This window comes from Corvus kubaryi, unplaced genomic scaffold, assembly GCF_017639235.1.
Source record: "Corvus kubaryi isolate FWS band 111438036 unplaced genomic scaffold, C.kubaryi_AGA036_p1.0 138, whole genome shotgun sequence".
Taxonomy (NCBI): domain Eukaryota; kingdom Metazoa; phylum Chordata; class Aves; order Passeriformes; family Corvidae; genus Corvus; species Corvus kubaryi.
The window spans coordinates 1,688,260-1,709,174 of record NW_024580672.1 but is presented as its reverse complement, the minus strand read 5'-3'; the positions used below and the strand labels follow the sequence as shown (position 1 = coordinate 1,709,174).

The 20,915-nt window shown below is 37.5% G+C and overlaps 1 protein-coding gene across 50 annotated transcripts in view; it reads right to left on the bottom strand.

Annotated features, from left to right (window-relative positions):
- KCNMA1 (potassium calcium-activated channel subfamily M alpha 1) overlaps window positions 1–20,915 on the bottom strand; it is a 439,385-nt gene that overhangs the window by 19,514 nt on the left and 398,956 nt on the right. For 25 of the 50 annotated variants that reach the window (XM_042018554.1, XM_042018555.1, XM_042018556.1 and 22 more), the window contains 3 exons: window positions 3,680–3,793; window positions 2,896–2,979; window positions 379–509 (listed from right to left, as the gene is read on the bottom strand). In XM_042018554.1, coding sequence (XP_041874488.1) covers window positions 379–509; window positions 2,896–2,979; window positions 3,680–3,793 — 329 coding nt within the window. The remainder of the gene's footprint in view (window positions 1–378; window positions 510–2,895; window positions 2,980–3,679; window positions 3,794–20,915) is intronic. The other 25 variants (XM_042018552.1, XM_042018553.1, XM_042018576.1 and 22 more) reach the window with 1 other exon arrangement.

Here is a 20,915-nt window from a genome sequence, read left to right as displayed (position 1 = left end):
AGACCATCACACATAGCTACAGGAAATTAAAAGCTCAAAACACAGTTGATGCTGTCTGACAAGAATGGTGAGCATAGGGACTGACACACTGAATTTGGCTCTGGGTTTAGGAGGAAGAGACAACTTTTTTTGGAAAATATTATCCTTAAAACCTGACATGAGACCGTTTCCTTATAAAATTGTGGACTCTTGGAAGTCCTAGATATCTCGGTTAAAATCTCTGTGTCCAACTAAGAAAATAACCTAGCTTAGTTCCAAAATTCTCTTGACATCTAAGAAAAATACATCTTCTGCCTACCTGTGGAAAAGTTCCTACACTTTCACACTCTTTCACAACAAGTCTAACAGAAGGGAATGAAAAAGGTTTTGTTTGCTTACTGCGCTCATGAGAGAGTCCAGCACGCTGACAGCAAATGCGGTTCCACATGCAAAGGGCTGCGTGAGATACAGTTCTGTGTCTGGATCATCATCATCATCTTGGTCCAAGAACTGAACATTTGAATCATTTACTGAAAATAACAATAATAATATTAAGAGTAAAATCGAAAGGTGTTTCTGGGTCACCAGCATGTGACCTTACACATCACACAGTCAAAGAAAAAGAAACGGCATATGTCTGGAAACACAGACTTGGGTCTTTGACGTCACTGAAAATGAAATCAACATGGATGTGAAAATGTGCGTTTAAAAATCTGTTGCTCATTATCTTGCTCCTAAGAGGTGACACTCTTGCTCTTGACAGGTGACTACCCCTTTCCTGTAAAGTAGCTTCTTGGCACCAGTTGCCTGTGCTCAAAATGAGATACATTATGCTCTTGTATATTGAGACAATTGTAGTATATTGGTGGGGTACAGTGGCTGAGGCTGTATGCATGTACAGTGAAACATTATCACAAGATACAAAGTTAGTAAAATAAAGACTGTCAAGAAAACTCTGACATAGCCCACAGGCATCTGTTAGATGTGCTGCTGTGATTCTTCCTGGAGTGGTGTTAATGCACTTACAGCTCAAAGGAGGATAAACTGTCCCTTTAACATGCATCTATCTGAATGAATGAGCAGTTATTCTCTTGCAGCACTGCCTTTTGTTCAAATATTTGTCTCTATAACTTCACTTTCTCAGCCACAAATTCTACATTAGCCAGTATGAAAAAGAATCTACATCAGGCTGTTTTAGAGAAAAGCCCAAATAAAGTAGTATTTGTCATTTTGACTTTCTCTGGCATTTCATTGTCACAGTTAAGCTCTCTGCCTCCAACTCATTCCAACTAAAAATAGTTGTTTCCTTGAGATCAGTGTATCAAGTGGATCATATTTCATGAAATATTTCATTTCCATATTAGTCTCCCTCAGGCATGAAAGCACAGACTGCTTAGCTATGCCATTGAAATACCCTTCAACTTACTAAATGACAAATTAATTTCAGTTCCCATGCAAGAAAGGGAAATGAAAAACTTCTTGAGCATTTGAAACTGTACACACTATGTCCCTATTCCCCATGTGAACGCATCTCCTGAGCCAACCCAGCAAACTCTGAAAAGAACATAAAAGTTGCCGTTACCTTGATCAGATTTCAGCTCTGGACTTCCTAAGTCAGAAATTCTTCCACCTGCTATTCTGATGATACCTTCTCATACAGTTTCTTTCTTTCCCATATAATCTTATTTTACATCCACTCCTTTTTCAAACTCTCGATACTACCGTGCTTGCTATGTTTAGCTTACAAAACATGAATTACTACAGCTAAAGCCTCATGATAGCTGTCTAAATGAGATGAGGATAGAATTTAAAATTCTGGCCTTTGCACTCCCTGATGTAACTGTTTAAACATAACACCTTAGTACTGTAATAAGAGAAATGTTCTGCCCTGGGAATCAGAAGAGTCCAAGAAAACACCAATATCCACAATACTTCTTTCTTTAGCACAATACCTATCAATTTATCCTTCAGATTCTTGAGAAATACAGTATTTAAAAGCCTGCTGTATAGTTTCAAAATGTACTTTTTGAAAAGCTTATACCTCAGTTTAATTTGCTAGTCGAGAGTAGGCACTATTGACAGTAGCATCCTTTTTCTACCTTCCTCTAAGGTAGACTGACATCTGTCTTAGACACCATGCTAGCCATGCGTGGGGGCAGTTCCTGAGGTCCTACAAATCTATTGTGAGTTCTGCAGGTGTGTGTTTATCCTCAGCATCTTTATCTTTCTAATGCAAGTTATCACTGGGATTTGTGGGCCAGGTGAGCTGGGTTCGAACAGGTGGTGCTGTGCCATAGGGAAAAGCTCATCAAATGCTGCTCCAAAGGCTGGTGAGAGCATTCTGTGTTGAGAGGGAACCACGCAGAAGCTTGGCTGCTTCTCTACAGCTTCAAAACCTGAGCTTCTGAGAAAAAGCCTACTCTACAAAATAAACAAAAAAATAGCTTGAGGGCAAGTATGATGCTTGGGGTTTTTTCTGGTATCTTTTACTTCTTCTTGGACTTCCTGTGAAAGCTGCTAAGGCATGTCCACCAAATTGACAACAGGCTGAAGTGACAAAAAAAGAAAGAGAAAGAAGAGAGAAAAGGAGAGAAAAATTGGTGTAGGAGAGCAAGGGCCAGGGAGGTGGGGACTCAGGCCAAAAACAATGAATTGGTGAGGAGGTGCTATGAAAACAGCCGGCAGGTCAGACGATGTGATCAAAGGTTTACTGATGCTGCGTGAAAAAAAATCATTAAGAAAGACTAGAACGAGACAGTCAATTTCAACCAGAATCACAAATAAAACACATTCAAAGCAGTGCCATGAGGGTAGCCCCTCTGATACAGCCAGATAAATAAAGGAAAAGCTGATGACAGTAACAACAACAACAACAGAAAATAAGACAGTGATGTGAAGGAAAAAGGCACTTCTTACCCAGTTCAGTTATCATTAGAATGTGGGTTCCACTGTTTTTTTCCTGACTGATTGAAACCAAAGGCAGAAGTTTGCCAGGCTTAGCTAGTAAGTAAAGTATTTAGGGGGAAAAGAAAGTACAGAAAGAGAATAAAGTAAGGGAAAAAGACAGGTAAGGCTCTAAAAAATAAAACTGAAAAAGAAAACAGGACAAAGGACCACAAATCAAGTTTGTATTTGCCATGAAAAAAACAGAACAGCTTCTGCACTTCACATCACACCACTTGACAACATAAATACCCACAGCTAGAATGGAAATCAGTGTCTAGTTACCTACCATCATTGTATTCTCAGGAGTGAAATACCTCATACTATTATACAGACTTTGGTTACACATGATTAAACAGTTTTGGACCATGAAGAAATAAACAAATGGCCTCTTACAATTGATTAAATGCACAGGAAATATCTGCTTATACTTACTGTGGCCTTTTTCCTTTTCTAACCTTAGCCCAAAGACCCCTGCTTGTTTGTTACACTATGCAAAAAGCATCTTGTCTGATAGAATATTTACTTAAGAAAATGGAGAAAACCCAAAGGAGAGAAATATATTTCAGTTATTCAAATAAAGTGAACCAACTGTTACTAAACTTTCTTTAGAGAGAGTAACTGAAAGCAGTTATCAGAAGAGAAAACATAACAGTGTAAGACACAGTATGGGTAATTTTTCTGTATCTGCGTAACAAGGAAAGTGGGAAAAATACATGGGAATGTACATGAAAGGATAAATGTTAGCTTTTCTTACCTAGCTCTGTTATAATAGGGATGTTGGCTCCTGTTGTAATGGAGGGTTGACGTAAAAGGCCATGGACTGGACTGTTGTCTGGAGACGACCTATCCATCCCAGGGGGTGTAAAGCCTAAAAGGAAAAAAAAAAGAAAAGAATAGAGAAAATAGAGAAAGTTTACAGAGGAAAAACTACACACAAAAAAAAAGATCTCAAAACAAACACCTTTCCTTAAACAGCAATTAAGATTTTAAAGAGTACTGTTTGTAAACTGTAATACAACCATGAGGAACAAACTGCTTCCATTAGCCAGTTTTAGGTTTGATCAGAAATCAAGATTTAAAATAACCAAACTTTTCCAGGAGCACTACCACCCACCCATGTTAGGGTTTTTGTAATGGTGTGTACCATTTATAATATTAATTTCTGTGAGGATTACAATCGTAGGAATACTGGGATGGAAGGGTCCATTCTAACAGACAAGAAGGATGAAAGAAAAAAGACACAGGTTTTCAAATGGTATGTAAGAAGATTGCTTGAAAAGAACTGGAAGAAGTGATGATGTGAAGGAAACAAAGGTGGAAGAGGAAACATGCTGGAAGGCACTCACAGGAAAAACAAAATCTGGAGATCAGCAACATTCACCTTTAAAAAAGACTGAGTCTCTACAGTCTGACTCAGCCAGAGTCTCTACAGTTTGAAATGGAGCTCTTGACATTGAGCATTTTTTTATCCATTTTTTTTTCTTTAAACAAAAAATACTCAGTCAAAACAATTTGGAGTTTGATTGTAAGTAGGTAGTTATACAAAAAAATCCAGGTAGTTATACAAAAGCTCATGCAATAGCAGGAGTGGAAATTCACCGTTGAGACTAATGCATTCTATCTCCCTTGTCCAGTAAAGCTACAGAAAGCATGGGAATGCTCATTGCAGAAGTGACGGTGAAGCTAGAAGGTGACTTCTGACTTGATGGTTTCTTGTAGACCAATGTCAAGGCAGCATTTTTAGGCAAGTATCTGTCTGCTAGGACAGACAGACAAATAGGATTGAGCCAAGCTTACTTTAAGCCACACTTTTTAGAAAATACTTTTTTTTTTTTTGGACATATTGTTCCCAAGTTCTTTGACTTCACACCCGACATCCAGGGACAGACTTTTGGTCCTCTGTCACTAGTTCTGAATTCTCCATATACTTATTGTAAACTAATCACAGCCGACTTAATTTCACTACCTTCTTGCAGTGTGGAAACTGTTTCACTCCACTAAATTCATTGATACATTCACCTGTTAGTGAATTCAGAAGTTGATATGATATTATCTACCTTACCTTTCTTCAATTTGGGGACCAATTTAAAAACCACGAAATCTCTAAACTAAATTGTAGTTTAACCAAAATACTGGTTTTATATTGCCTTAAGGATTTATGGTTCTCTTCCAGTGATTATTACATCACTCTTAAATTGCCCCTAAACTACAAGGACCACTAGATTTGGGCTTCTTGATTTAATGGGATTTAATTTTCTCCTTCCATTCATCTATCCCTATGTTTTGTCTGTATCACATACAGAATATACAGGTAACAAAACTAGAATCACTGGGAAGAGACTTTCTTAGCTCTGCAGAAGGTACTGGTATGAATTTCATTCTATCACAAGAAAACTAGACGCAACATGGTGATTGTACAGACAGGATAGCTTAAAAAGGGAGTGAAAAGTCTGTGAAGAAATTCCTCAGGAGAATAGAAGTAGATATGATATCTTCAACAGGCTTTCAAGACAAAAGCATTGTCATAGAGAAACCTAAGTGAGTAAAGAAATTTTATATAATATTACCAGTGGATAGAAAATCTTTAGAAAGCAAATTTCTTAGAGGCAATGGGAAATGTTAACAGCAGTCATGTAATACGACCTGTTGTGCTGAACTCAAGAAGACCAGCTTGGTGACAGTGAGCTGCAGTCCCAGCCAGTTTTGGTTTGCAGATGCTTCCTTGTATCTGGCACTACGACTGAGAGCTGTTTTGGCTCTTTGGATGTTTACCTCTTCATGGCAGAGCCTGAGATTCCGCAGGCTCACCAAGTGAATCTGATGGATGGAGGTCCTTCAGTCATCACCTCATAACTTACAGGTAACACTGACACTCTCACAACAGCAGAAAAATTAAAGTGGGACTCCAAAGGGAGGAAATGCTCTCTGAGGACAGGTAGGTATCTGAGGGGAGGTGTAACACCTCCCTTGGCAGCAGGATCCAGTGTTTTAAGTCTTGCATTCTGTTATGGAATGCTTTCTGTTAGGAGATGCAAGATATGGCCTTTGCTACATTAGAAAAAGCTCAAGTAGCTGAAGAGTCCTTGAGCAGTTAAGGTGGCAGGCCCAGTTGGATCCTCTGCTGAATTACAAGTCAAAATGGCAACAGCAAGACTTTTCACACTCACTTATCTAAAAGAAAATAGAGCTAATACTGTCCTCATGCACTCTAGGGGTTGTACTGCTGGGAGTATCCCTAGAGGCTCTGCTTCTCCCTTTCTTCCTGCAGCCTTTCCTCTCCCCATCTCAGGATGCATTTCCTAAACCACCTTCCAGTGAATCAGGCCCTTCAGATGGTAGGAGCACATCAGTATTTCCCTACCTGTTAAAGCAAATTAAAGTCAGCATAACTCATCTAACTGTGTAAGTTCTTCCTGCCTCCCCTCCACTGCAATGTGCACACACACAGAGACACACACACTCTCCATTGAAGGCCATTTGTAGCCACCTCTCTAACCCTTAGAATATTTGTCTTCCTTGGATGGTGTCAGGAGATTGAAGTAAATGTGGCATTTTTGTTAGACACAGACTGTCAGAAGCCCTGTAATTGCACACTGCACACATAGTGCATTCAGTCTGAAATGCAGGAAGCATGCTAAAGGGATCTTGTTTTCTCCTTGAATGAAAAATAGACTCATGCCTTAATATTTTTCATCCTACTGTCTTGAAAGATGTGAGAAGTATCTGAGAATTTAATTTCCTTGCTCGTACTTAATTCAGACACTTCTAGAAATACACTTTTAAGAAATATAAAAATCTTGCAATATTTTCAGGAAAAGGAAAACTGGTGTATTTAGGGACTTTGTGTACTTATATTTAGAGTCACAAGACAGTGAACACCTTCAAGACACATTCCTGCTCCCAAGTCACCAAGTAATTTCCATACATAGGCTGTCTGCTTTCTCCTCCAGAAGACAGAGCCAAAAAAAAAAAAAAGGCAGGAAACTAACCTGCTTTATCAGAACTTTCATTTAAAGGCATGAAAAACTACAAGTGACAGCTGTGCAGATTCAGTGAATGTGACATTTTTGAATTTCTTCAACTTGACAAGTAAACACCTTAAATCGGTAATGCTATATGCATAATACATGACCTGTATTTTGACATCCATCATCAAATGCTGACTTGAGGAAATACAGGTTTGTACGTCAAGGAATAGCACCCATAAAGCAGGGAGAAATTCAGGTCACAGGGTATTAGGGAAACTATTTCATTACAGAAGCTGAAACAAGCTAAGGCATCAGATTTAAGATCCATTTTCAGCTGTGAAAAGATTCAATTCCTCTGCACAGAGCATTCATTTAGAAATGACATGCTTTCCTCACAGCCTCTTTTCATTTTCCTTTTCATATTCCATTTTCTCCTTCAGTCCCCAAACCTTGTTCCATTAATGCTCACAAAAATCGTAAAACAGGGCTGATAGTTGTGATCTTACAAACAGTGTCTCCTTGTTCAACAAACAACTGAGGGAGCTCTGGCTACAACTGCTTAAAAGGATCAACTTCTACAGTAAAACTCACATGCCTGTGCAAGTCTGAGCACAGTCCCCATGAAAGGAAACGCAGTGACAATGGGGGGGCTTCTGGTGAAGGGAATTCTCTTTGCCAACAGTTAGGAGGTAAGGTACAGTAAACCCGTATCACTTCTGGGAGTCACTGCATCTGGTACTAAATTGCTGTACTGGGTGAGTGGTTGACTTTGTATCGCTTGAATTTTGCTTTTTTGTGGCTTGTTTTTGTTTTCCTCACTTAATAAACTGGCTTTACCTCAGGCCATCAGTTTTTTTCTTACTGTGGGACTTAGTTGTCAGTCACAGTTGACCCACCACCATTGGCTATAGTGAAAATCACCCCAACAGAGTTATAGAATCACTTAGGTTGGAAATGACCTTTAAAATCATCAAGTCCACCCACTAACCCAGCACTACCAAGTTCACCACTAAACCATATCACTAAGTGTCACATCTAAATGTCTTCTAAATATCTCCAGGGATGGTGACTCCAACACTTCCCTGGGCAGCCTGTTCCAGTGCTTGACAACCCTTCTACTGAAGAAGTTTTCCCTAATATCCAATCTAAACTTCCCCTGGCACAACTTGAGGCCATTTCCTTTTGTCCTTTCACTTGTTACCAGGCAGAAGAGACCAACCCCCAGCTCACTACAACCTCCTTCCAGGTAGCTGGAGAGAGCAATAAGCAATTTCCTTATCAAACTGAAGAAGATTCAATAGGAGGGAGCCCACCCCTGTCCGTCTCCGAAACAAGATGCTGCCAAGCAATGGTGTAAGTGTATCATGGCTCTGAGAGGAACACAGGTTTTGGGCTCCTGACATACTCCAAATCAGTGAGGCCTGGTGGCCAGCAGTCACTGCTTCCCTCCTGGCAGCACCTTCCCTCCCTGAGAGAGAGGGACTCCCATGCCCTAACTCAGCCACCTGCTATGAAGGAGTTTGAGTCTCCTGCAGTTCTCTGCAGAAAGCTGCTGGTTCAGTGCCTTGATTCTGAGCAAAGAGCATTTCCTGGCTCCCTCTAAGATACCACTGCTCACAGAGTAGGTAAAAAACAACCAATTACATCAGAGGAAAAATCTAAGTCTTAAAGATGTTCTCATCTTTGTCGAAAAACACCGGGGAAGATTCCTCCCTAACAGGAGGCAAGCTCTTTTTGGCAGGAGATGCAGGTGCTGCCCTGCTCCAAGCTCAGCATGGCCAGGTGGCTGTAAAACCTCACTGTCCCTTACAAATACCACCTGTAAAGGAATGAGCAGCACTGGGCACAGCTCGTTAGCTCTGTGCCTCTTGAGCCAGGCTGACCCGTGGTCCTCCCAGGGGGCACTAACTGTGGCTCAGCAGTAATGTGTTGGTATTCTGAGAGCCACAGTGGCACTGTGATGAAGTTCAAAATTAAGGAATGCTGGCATGGCTAAACATGCCATGGAAGTCCCACCAATTTTGCTCTGCTTATGTGTGAGCAACTGGCCTGATGGCCAAATGATCTGCTGATTGTGCTGGCCATAAACCACTAATTTTTTTTTCTTTGCACTGAGTAATGTCCCACAAAATGCAAGAAGGTTTGCTCTTCATAACAGTAAATATATTCTTTAAGTTTCCTGAAGGGACCAATAAAGGTTCACTGGGGTTTTGATATAGAGGGAAATTTGTCCTGTGGATGTGCACAGCTTCTGTTCCACTGACTCCACCAAGACCCAGATGGGCACATTCTCAAAATGGATTTTTATGCTACATTTATAAGATATCTTCTGTTCTTAAGGATCATAATTGATCCTTTATGATTCTCTTCCCCTTTTTCTCTGCTCCTTTCCCCTTTGCCTCCCTTCCTTTTCAAGCATATGTTTTACTAAACTATGCAGGCAGAAGGCACTTTCCCAAACTGAAAATCCACTTGGCAGACCTAAAATTTGTGGCCTTGTTATTAAAGCACCTTGTAAATTGATAGTACCCTTTAAATAATGCTATTTTAGGGAAAGATGCCCTGGCATTCACTGGGTGATATATGCACTAAAGTCCTCAAATATAATTTAAAAAGCATATATACATTTAGCTACCTCTGGTTCACCTAAGAATATGAGATAACAATAATATTTTGAGCATATATGAGTAACACATAAGTGGTGAACTGCCAAACACGCCCCCAACAAGTAATCATGCAGAAATATGGGACAAGTATTTTCATTAAGCAGAGCCAGCCAAAAAGAAATAATTCTCAAAAAGGATCTCACAGTTGTATCCCTTTGCTACTGTTTGCTGACAATGTCATTAATATTCCTGTGAATTCAATTGAATGATAGACTATACCTGTTATTCTCCAAAGTACAGCCCCTTGAGTATACCTAGAAAGTTCAGCAGCAGTCATGCAGCTAAAGAGCTGCTGACATCCATGGGAATCTGTTACAGCCATTCAATTTAGAAACAATTCTAGCTTCAGTGTCCCATGTGGTCTGAGACAGAGTTGTAGTTTGGCCTGAGAACCTGGAAATCCTAAATTCTGGCTTCAGTTCTTACTTTTACTGTGATTTTTTTCTGAAGATCTAATAATCTCTTGGAGATTATCACTAAAGGTCTGGAAAAGGAGAGGAATGCAGGAGACCAGATGTGACTACATAAGCTCCCAGCTCTCTCAGAGACTACAGCATCTTCAGAGATGCTCCAGCCCCAAATATAGGCCAAGGTAAATCTACAGAGAGTGGAGGCTAAAGGAGGATAACTTTCTCAACTTTAGCAACCCTCCAATGCTTTGGGACTGGAACAACACTCGGAGCTTTGAACTCTGAGAGATAATGTCACAGAGAAAAAGCTGCCATCTTCCTGCCAAGAAAGTGCTCTTCTCTAATGTCCCTTTGTTCCCTTTCTGCTGAATTACAGAAACCTATAGCCAAGATGTCCAAATCAAAGCTCTAACAGAAGCACAGGGCAGTGGGATCAATGCCAGTTTCTGCTCCCCAAAGTGTGAGATCCATTCCTGGATGAGTTAGTGGCCCCGTGTGCTGAAAGTGTAAATGATTTATACGTCCACTGGTTCTTGGGCTGCTTTAACAAGGTAGAATTAAGCTGTTAAAACAAAGATCAAGAGAAGGATTGGAGTTTCATCATCTTGAGGTCTAGCACTGAATCACACCACATTGATTCCATTTCAATTGTGAACAGCATAATATATTAGAAGAGCATAATATTTTAAGCCTAGGGCAGAATCATGTTTAACTTAGAGGGGGGTTTGTTCACAGGTACTTACATAAATCTTTCCCCAGTTTAAGTGCCATTTTGAGTTTCACTATCATACACACCCTAAAAAATGAAGTCCACCTGCAACTGCCTAGTTTTTTGTTGTTGGCTTTGCAGAAATTTTTTTCCCTTCACAAAATCTTATGTGGTAATTACCTAAACCCTAACTCTGCCAAGGGTCAGCACAAGCTTACACAACCCAAAACTACCAAAACAAATGGGCTCTCTTTATTAATGCTTTGCAGAGCATAGCCTTGATGTTCACTCCTTGCTACTTTTCTCACTTTAGGTAAGATAATACGTAGTTGCTAGCCATAGCACTTCCCTTAAGTCTGCCTGAATGGAAACTCTATTTCTCTATACAGTAAACAAAACTAAATTTCCTTTTTTTAGCTACTTGCTTTACAAACTTTAGTTTTTAATTGTTCCTAATCTCCATTTACCATTTAATAGTTTTCTACACTAGGTGCTTCTAGGGCACAAGGTTGGTAGCATCTAACTGTAGCACAGGTTTGCAGCTAAAATGATTTAGTATATAATGATGCCAAACTCTTTTCAGTTTCATCATTAATCAACCCTGCATATTTAGACCTCAGGCAAAAATAAATATGCTGAATAAAAATTATCAAATAAATTAAGCTATATTACCTAGTTTAGAGAGACAGGTATCCAGTAACTGGAAACAAAATGGAAAACTCACCACTAAAAATGATATATCGGCATGTTAGGTGAGACTCTACGCTATGTCATTATAGCAAAAAAAGTAAATTTTCCTTAGTGTTAAAGGAAGAGCAAAGCCAGCTATCATAGCAATAAAAATTCAATCAATTAAAATACTTGAAAAATAAAAGTAACAATGTTGTCCAACATCTGATTGGCAACTACTGAAACATAAATTAAACCAATTTCCCATTGCTGCTTATGGGAAAATTATGCAGATTAGAATTTGATTAGGTTTATATCATGAGACTCAATTTGGACTTTTAATCTATTAAGCTCCAATAAATGAGGCATCTGAACAGCTCCCCTGAGTAGCAACAGTAATAACGACAGCAGTCATTTTTTGGAATATGTATTCTGACAATTTCTTTAGCAGACAATTCCACATCTTTAAGTATAATTACTTTGTAACTTCTAAAAAAAATTTCAGGTGTTTGCAGTGAGGAAATGGATACATACAAAATGCTTAAACAGACATTTTGTGATAATCAACATCTGTCACTCTGTTCTAGCAATATTGTTTTTCCATCAACTTGGACTTACTTACGGTCGACTTCATGGTCTGTGTGGGCTAAATAGTGCCAGCAGACTTGCAAATTACTCAAGCTGGAACTGAGCTGGAAACCTACGGTAAAATGTCATTAATTTCTCTACAGGCTGGGTCAAAACTAAAATCCCACATTCAAGGCTGTCTTGGGGATCAAAGTTTGAACTGTGAAGGCTAAAGCCCCATTTTATCAAAGACATCTGAACAGAATTCCCAGAGTTGAGCTTTGAGACAGGTTGGATTCAGATCAAGACCACCTCTAATTTATCTGGCAGGTGTGCTTCACAGCCCTCCTGCATATTTCCTGCAGTCTAATCTATTTGCAAGTATACAAAAGCTCCTCTCCTACATTACTCTATATTGTAAAATGCAACTCTTCAAAGCCTGCTGACTGGAGAGCACATTGTGCACATGTCCTGTCCTACCAGATTTCACCAAATCCTAGAGAACCTTTCAGCTGACAGATTGTCTTATGCACATAGTCAAGTGCCAGTAGGCAGGTGATTAAAAAATAAATACATGCTTAAAAAATTTCAGGGCTTTAGTAAATGGTCATAGTGAAGGAACATGGATCCTGTGCTCATGTGTGAATATATTTTTCTTTAAGAGGCTTTAACACCGAATTTAATTCTGGCACTCAAGCTTCCAGCATATCACTACAAAGGCTTTCTGCAAGCCAAAATTTTTACCAGAACTCCAAACTGAACATCATAAATAGGGAAAAAAAAAATCAGTCATGCTCTTTGTCATTCAAATACTGCCTTCTGCAGCACACAACTTCAGAGTAGCATGTCTGTTAAAGACATCTTTGCAGATATAATGTGTGAAAAATAATATCAGGTTGATTTTAACTATATCACTCTATACAATGCTAACTCAACCAACTTTCCCTTGGAAAGTACAGTAAAGCACACAGCCTTTTCTTTCCACTCCCCTTTTTTTTTCTCTATTTAAGAAAATCCAAATCCAAATTGTGCAGTTGTGGAATGAGGAGGAACTGGAAGTAGCTCTCTAATTGAGTATTCTTGAGTGATGTACCAGTAGCAACATATTAGTTACAGATGTATAGTCAACAAAACTGTCTGAGGAACAGCAGTGATAGCACTGGTACCACTGGGTTCACTCAATCTGTAAAGCGTGGGAACCCCTGCTTCAGTCAGAATCTGGAATTCAGAGAGCAAGTTATGCCTCTGATGGCCATTCTAGGAGAAGGAGTATCTGAAGCATACAGTCAGCAGTGTAAATAAAAAGGTAATTTGCTCAAATATATCAAGAAAAAAGGAACGGTATTCACAAAACCAGTGAGGAGGTACAGTCTTAAGATGAAAATTCCATTGCTGAGTTCACACAGTTTTGGCTCACTGTCCTTCTCCTCTTACAAACATTAATGTTAAAAAGAAAATGAATTACTTATCACGACAGAATGACTTACTATTTTATCAGAGTTTTTTTCTAAAATCTAGAAGAGTTTTGCTTACCTCTTATAGCTCAAATGTCTTTTTATATTTAAAGAAGTATCAGCAGAAGTGTCTCTACACCAGCCCCTTATTTATTTTATTTATATGGGATACAAACCCCATTACACTAGCAAACAAGCTGGTAAAGACAGTGATAACAGTAAAATGTAATGTGGTATTCTTTAAGCAGTGAAAACTAAATGGCAATCATAAAATGTATACTATGGTATCCAGTCCCAGTACAGACATCCTGAAAATTTCCAGCAGTTTTTTGCAGGGTTTTGTTTGTTTTGTTGTGGTTTTTTGGTTTTTAGTATTGACTACTTACTATCATCCATGCATCTAAATACTACTGTGATCTCTACAAACACTTAAGACAATAACTTTCCTATCCATTATTGGTTACTAGTGAGTTAAATGGGTTGATGAAAAATAAAATATTCGCTTCTCTGTTTTAATTTCTTTAGTACCAATATCAGTGGAAATAGCTTTCCTTTCAATTAGGCATTTCGAGTATTTCTAAGAGTCTTTGGTTTATTCACTGTTATTTGATAGGATTCTGAGAATAAATATTCAAGTTGCAATGTGGACTTTCGTTGCTAGTGGGGTAGTTTAAGAAGTGGTGATTTTGGGCCAATCTAAAATACAAATCTGCAGACAAATTTTAAGGCCTTACTTACATGTGATACAGTGAGCAAGATGCCATTAAAAAAAAAAAAAATCTAGACACATTCTAAATTTTTAGAAGGATTCTGTCTATCTAATTCAGTCTACATCTTCCACTGAAAATGGAAGATATGTCCAGACAGATGAGTACACATTGCCACTAAAGAACTGGAGACTTAATTAAAGGTTAGAATAGAAAATATTTGCAAATTATTGTGGATTTACAACAGATATATACAGTTTCTAAAATGCACTGCTGAGTATGTAAAACAAAATGGCCAAGCACCTGCTCTGAATTTGACTTTTTTACAGCATAAATCATTTTTGAGCAAGCTGACACTTGTGGCTAATGGAAATTTGTTCTCAAGAATGTAACTATAGTGTTGTTAGCCCAATTAATCTGTCCTCAAACAAACAATAAACAATTCCAACAATGGTTTCTCAGGCCCCACACTACACTGCCTGATTTCAGTCTCTTTTTCTTTATTTTCAGAGGAGTTGTTTTAAAAATGTCTGCCTATCTTTGCCCTCACTTGGAGACGAAGTTACAGAACAAGCAGACTGGCAGGAACTTAGAAACAGGATGTGGCCATCCAATCATACTACAAGCCTGTCTATGCGTTTAAGGAAAACCTCTGTCAAACTTACAGAAAGGATGTATGCTTCAAATCAACGTGAAAGGTGAAATCTCCATTATACTTTCACAGGATCTACTTCCAACTTCTAAGAAAAGTTTGCAAAACACCACGTAGTGCTGTGACTTTACAGATATTTTATAAGATCTTAATCTTGTCTCTAAATAAGCCAGTGCAAAAATTCCCATTAGCCACAATCTTATTGGAGTGTGTTGAATAAAAATAAATTACAAGAACTAGCTCAGAACTTTCTTCAACAAAAATTCTTACCATACCATTTACAAAATTCATAATTTACTTTTTCAGCTTTGGTTTGTTCAGATGTTGAAAAGCTGCAAAAATACATTATTAGGAGCACAGTAGTACTGATTCTCCACAAAAGGCTGTGCCTCAAGTCAGCCTGAATGTCCCACCATGCAGATGCTGAAAGAACTAGCAGGTTCTTGATAACCAGAAGCTAACAAGCTTTTAGAAAATGCCTGTTATGGAAAGTCTGGGCTGCCTCATATTTAACCATGTCAAACTTTAATCAACAGGTCTATCTTGAAAAGAGAATGCCAAGAATTTTGTAGATTTTTATCCCAAAGTTGTCAAAGTTCTGCAAATCACTAGCAGGTGATAGATGCTACTTTTCTGCATTGATATCACAGACTAGGATTTAACTGGAAACAACAAAAATCTCTCTTTCTCCTGTAATGCTATTAGACTGGTAAAGTCTGCTAGATACTGAAGCTGTGTATATTCTTCCACAGTAAAGCAAAACCAGTGACACTGATCTCTGAAAAAACCCCATCACCTTTATGAATATAAATAACCATTTATTAAGCAAACAATACGTAGTGAAGCAAAGAAAGACACCAGAATTACACCCATGAGGCTGCCTGCTGTGGTACATAACTTTCAAACTATCTTGTATTCCTGCAATACATTATCTATATGTTCCATTTTCTTGAAGTTATCTTCATAATCAAGATGCTATCACAAGTATCGTGGGCATTGGAACTATTTTTAATTTTCATTTAAAGAGCAATTAAAGAAAGACAATGGATACACAAGATAATAAAGTAAGTGATTAGCAGCATGCAAATGACATAGGCTTAATGATAATACCCTGTTCTATTCTCCAAAGGGCCTGTTGAGAGAAACCCTGCCTACATGTGGTTGTGCAGCTACTGTGCCTCAGCCTACAATTACAACATTGCTGACACCATTAACCACTGAAACAACATCACTTCATGAAATCCTTGTTGTCTCATTAAAATGCAAAGGGTCAGGTAATTTACCAGCATTGTGTGTCTACTTTTGTTATGGGTAATTAGCAAGCATTACCCAGCATGGACTCCTACTGGGAAATAGTTAAACTGTGAAATATTAAAAAGAATTTTTTATATTTGATGGGAATTTGAAAGATTTAGAATTATAACCTCAACATACCTTTGTATTCAAAGCCATGAAACACAGACCTTTTACACATTTAATGTCATAAAATTCTTATGGTTGGTTATTTTTGAAAATTAAGTTCAAATTTAAAAAATTTTCCTTTGTATAATTGGATCTAGATATGCATCTTCTTATACAATTAAGAACTTTTAGAAAATACACAGAGGGAAATGCAAAACACCTTAAAGTTTCTTAAAGACTTACATATGGGTTTGTTAAAATTTTTTTTTTTTTAATTTAAAACACAGAGGTTGGTGCAGTACATTCTAATACTCACATTCCCTTTCTTCTTGCTAATTGAAGCCTCATATTACCATCTTGATTACATTCACTTTTGGCTTACATCTTGTCAGGGAGCAGAATGGTTTCTTATTCTTTAAATGGAAGTTTTGGAACATAAAACACATTCCAATAAAAGTGAACAGAAAATTATGAATTCATTAAACTACTTTGGTATCTTGTGCTATATATAATATTTATATTCCAACTACTGTAAAATATGCTTTAATATCTTTAGGCAACTATAAGGACTTAAATATTTATAAAATGGCTAAAGATAAAGTATAGCTCTCTTATTCCTACATACAGATGATGTAAGGCATGCAATCAAAGACAATAACACTTTCAACCCATTTGTCATCTTAAAGGAGCCTTTCAACTTCAGATCCCTTGTGTGCAATCTACATAAGAGTTGTTGCCTACATAGGCAACTCCAGAGGAGTTTGCTCCTTAAAAACTACCAAGAGTGCTATACTTCACATAAAACAGGGTTTTCTGAAAATGGAGACAAAACTATAAATTTGCAGGGAAAACAGCTCCAAGTGGGGCTTCAAAATACTGCTGTATTTATCTCTGGGACATCTGGGAACAGGAAGCATTTTGATTTAATATTTCATAACATAGAGGCAATTGCTTCCTTGCCTGGTGTATAATTAATGCTCATAAAAAGAGTGCATTTTTTTATTCCTCAGCATCAGAAATGCACAAAATAGTACACCTTCATAATAGGGGGTTTGCTTCTGAGATGTTGAACAGCAAATAATAATAAAATAGAGTTACCATCAATTTATAACAGTTTTGGGATGGTTAAATAGAGTTTAAGTGTGAGATCACATTTGATGTACTGTATTATCTACGTAGTTCACCCAGTTTTATTTTTCTCTGGCTGAAGCAGAAGGTGTCTTAAAGCAGAAGAGGAAGAAGCAATTGTGAAAACTTAAAGGTATTTGGCCTAGAACCCTGTAGCATTTCTCAAATACAGAGAAACTGTGTCAAAGAAATGTGTCTCTCCAGCCATTCATCCAACACTTTTTAGTGTTTTATAAGCAACAGAATTGAAAACCCTCGTTTCTTAATAGTTTTTCTCTCTTTCCAGGAAAACTTTGAGGGAGGTGGGAAACTACTTTTTGTATGTAATTCCAGCAGGCAACATTGGTGTCCAGGTGCAAGGAAAAATACAAAAACGTGAAGGATGCTGTGTGGGACCTTTCCTGTCAAGGGTTTCATGTGGAAACTGGAAGCCTAGCAAGGTCCTAACAGAGCTGGTTTCTACAGCACAGGAAAAAAGTTGAGTGAAAAGCCTCTCTCCCACCCCGTCTCTTTAGTTTATTTAAGTCCAAATCCTGCAAAGACCTGCACATAATCTAACTTTACACAGGTGGACAGTTTCATTGAAGTCAGAGAGATTTATTAACCTGTATAACATTGCACATGAGTTTTGGAACAAGCAAGGCATCAGATTGTAAACTTGCCAGGGCAAAGGTCATATTTTATTCTTGTATATATCAGGACTATGACAACAAGCTCTTAATTCCATCTAGAGCTCCAGTGTGCTACCATAAAATAAATAACAGCTATCAGCTGATATATCTAGTTCAGCAGGATAAGAAATTATGTGCATGTTGCAAAAAGGTAATACTGAGTTATTTATCACAGTGACCTGATCTTCAAAAATTGGACTATTTTTTGTGAGTAAATAGTGATATGGGACATGTCTGGCCCTTATCTCATTTTTCAGTTATTAACTTCATTACTTAGGATGGTCTGCCTTTGTTTTGAAAAATAGTAAATACAACAAACACTTCAAAATTCAGTTAGTTAAAAAATAACCAATCAACCAAGTAGAAAATTTTGTTAATTGGATTATTATTATTTTTGCAACAACTGATGCTAACAAAAATACAAGGAACATTCAGAACCCAGTATAAAAACATCCTTAATCAGGTGTAACTCCTACACTAAACTATCAGTCCTCAAACCAATAACACTGACGTCAATGCAAGATACCATTTTTGCAAATGTGACTGGTAGGACTGATATTGTCTTAGAGAATATCTTTCAAAACACATATGTGAATTAGGTAATTATGGGCTATCTTTAAGTATAACAAGCATTCTGCAGTCTAAAAATATATACAAAGACACACAGGAATCTAAGGGTTGAAAAGAATAAAGCTAGTGTCATAGCTCACTTTGACACTTTTAAAAACTACCCCAAATCTTTCACTTTTTGCCAGCATTATTCATTTATTTAATATTACATCTACATTTAATATTCTGCATTTACTCATAAGCTTTCCTAAGCAGGTTAAGTAGCTCCTTAAACTCTGCAATTATTTAGTGCAGCTAAATAGAGTTTGATTTTCTGTATTTGAAAGTAAGGTCCTTTATTCCTACATTTGCATTAAATGTAACAAATTAAACATAGGAGCAGTGCTGGAGTTGCCACAGAATACTGAATTCCATAACAGCCTAAAAATTAACTGCATCTGTGATTATCCAAACCTATATTCTGAAATGTTAACTTTAAAACTTATGACTATAAAGTAAGAGAAATAAGATTGAACATTCACTAAACCCCCCTCCTTCAGGAATAAAACTATTGCTTTGAATTTATAAAAAGTTTTCTCTAAGAGCATTACAATACAGTTATCTCAAAGTGGCACAAACCCTTTGCTAACAAAGCACTTCAGACAATATTTATCTTTTCCCCTTATTTAAGAATTTTCTCTCATTTTCAGTCTCGATAATATGGTTTTTCTGCCTTTTTGTTAACATGTAAAGCAATTAAGATTTATTAATCAGGAGAGGTGGAAAAGAATATATTATCTGCAAGCACAATGGAAACCAGATCTTAAATTCATCTTAATAATAAATTTCTTGCAGCAAATTGTGAGACTAAGTCCATAAAACATTGCAATGATATAAGAATTAATGATCAGATTGTGAAATAAATCTAATGAAACTCTGTGGCTGTTTCTGTCCTTTCAATCGAAGTTTAAGACAGCTCCAACAAAAGATGACAATGAAGTTTAAAGTGATTTTTAAGGAACTGGATCAAATGAAATTAAACTTGTACAGGGCTACTTTACCTTGTGCGATCTGTTACACTTGAAAGTCATGTGTAAAATTCTGAGTATGTTTACTTGGTTTTATAGGATTTTCCCCAGAAGAATCCTGCCACGATGTATGAAATGTATTACCCAGGAGTTCATCCAATCTTAATGCTTTTCTCTTTATTCTTTCTTGTTGGAGGATCTATTATGAGAACTGTAAATGAAGGCCCTAAAAAGATCACTCATGTATAGAAATAGCATTCCCAGGGAAAATTCTCGTAAGTTGAAGTCATTCAGAAAACAACTGCAATTGCTACTTTGCTGAAATACATCTACACTGCTGTACTGTGATCTGTCTTAGAATGTCTATGGACAAAATGTTACTATACAGCCTCCCCTTTCTGTCCTTTAGACCTGCTTGGAGCTATAAGATCACTTTTCTTTATTGTTTAGTAAGTGTTTTTTAATGAAATGTACTGCTCTTATTATATAGGACTCAAAATAAGCTCTAAATCACTATCCAATAAAAGAAAATTATTGAGTTGGATATCTAAAGTTACTACCCAGAGGCTACTCTGGTACAGTATTTATAAATCTCTAAACTGTTAGGTATAATTGTCTTTCTGGGTTTTGGGAAGAAAGCCAAATAGCAGCTTTAGTTACAACTGAAGATAAATATTTTGTGTTTGGCCATGTTCATCTGGTGGATAAAATAACAAGTAAAATTCCCACAATGTAGGGCTCTAAGAAAAAAACAAGAAACATGAAGAACTAAATGGGAATAGTCAATAGATGGTACTTGAAGAAGAAAGGATGTAAATGTCAACAAAATGAAGGAAAGGAAAATTACTGGGGGTCTGCCAACTTAACAGCCAAGGAAGAACCTACCCCATACTCAGTCCTCCTGGGTGCTTTGGAAAAATGTTATGACTAGGGAGCACATGTTATGACTATGGGTCTAAAGTTCTCTGGTCTGCTCTCCAAAACACTTCTTGATAAAATAATCTCAATTTCTATTTTAGGGAACAGAATGAGAAACAGAAAGGACAGTAAAAACCAACCTCTAGTACCTAGGGGTGACCATTTTCTCCAACACAAACACATACCTCTTTAAGATCGTTCTAGGAAGTCAAGATCTATAAGAGGAAATCAAGATAAACACAGGGCTTCCTTGTCACAAATAAGCCATTTGGCTGAGTTTATGAGTAACTTTGTGAAGAGGTGGGCCAAGCTCCCTCTTTACAGCATTCTGTACTTCAAAATCGGAGATATCTTAATGAAAGCAATGTTTTGATGCAGCTTCAGTGGGATCTGCTTTGGTCTTTCTGTCCTTGGAATCCAGGTTCTAGGTCTCCCAAAGGCAATGAACTGCCCTGATGATTTCCAAAAGCTCATTTTCAGGACATTAGAGCCT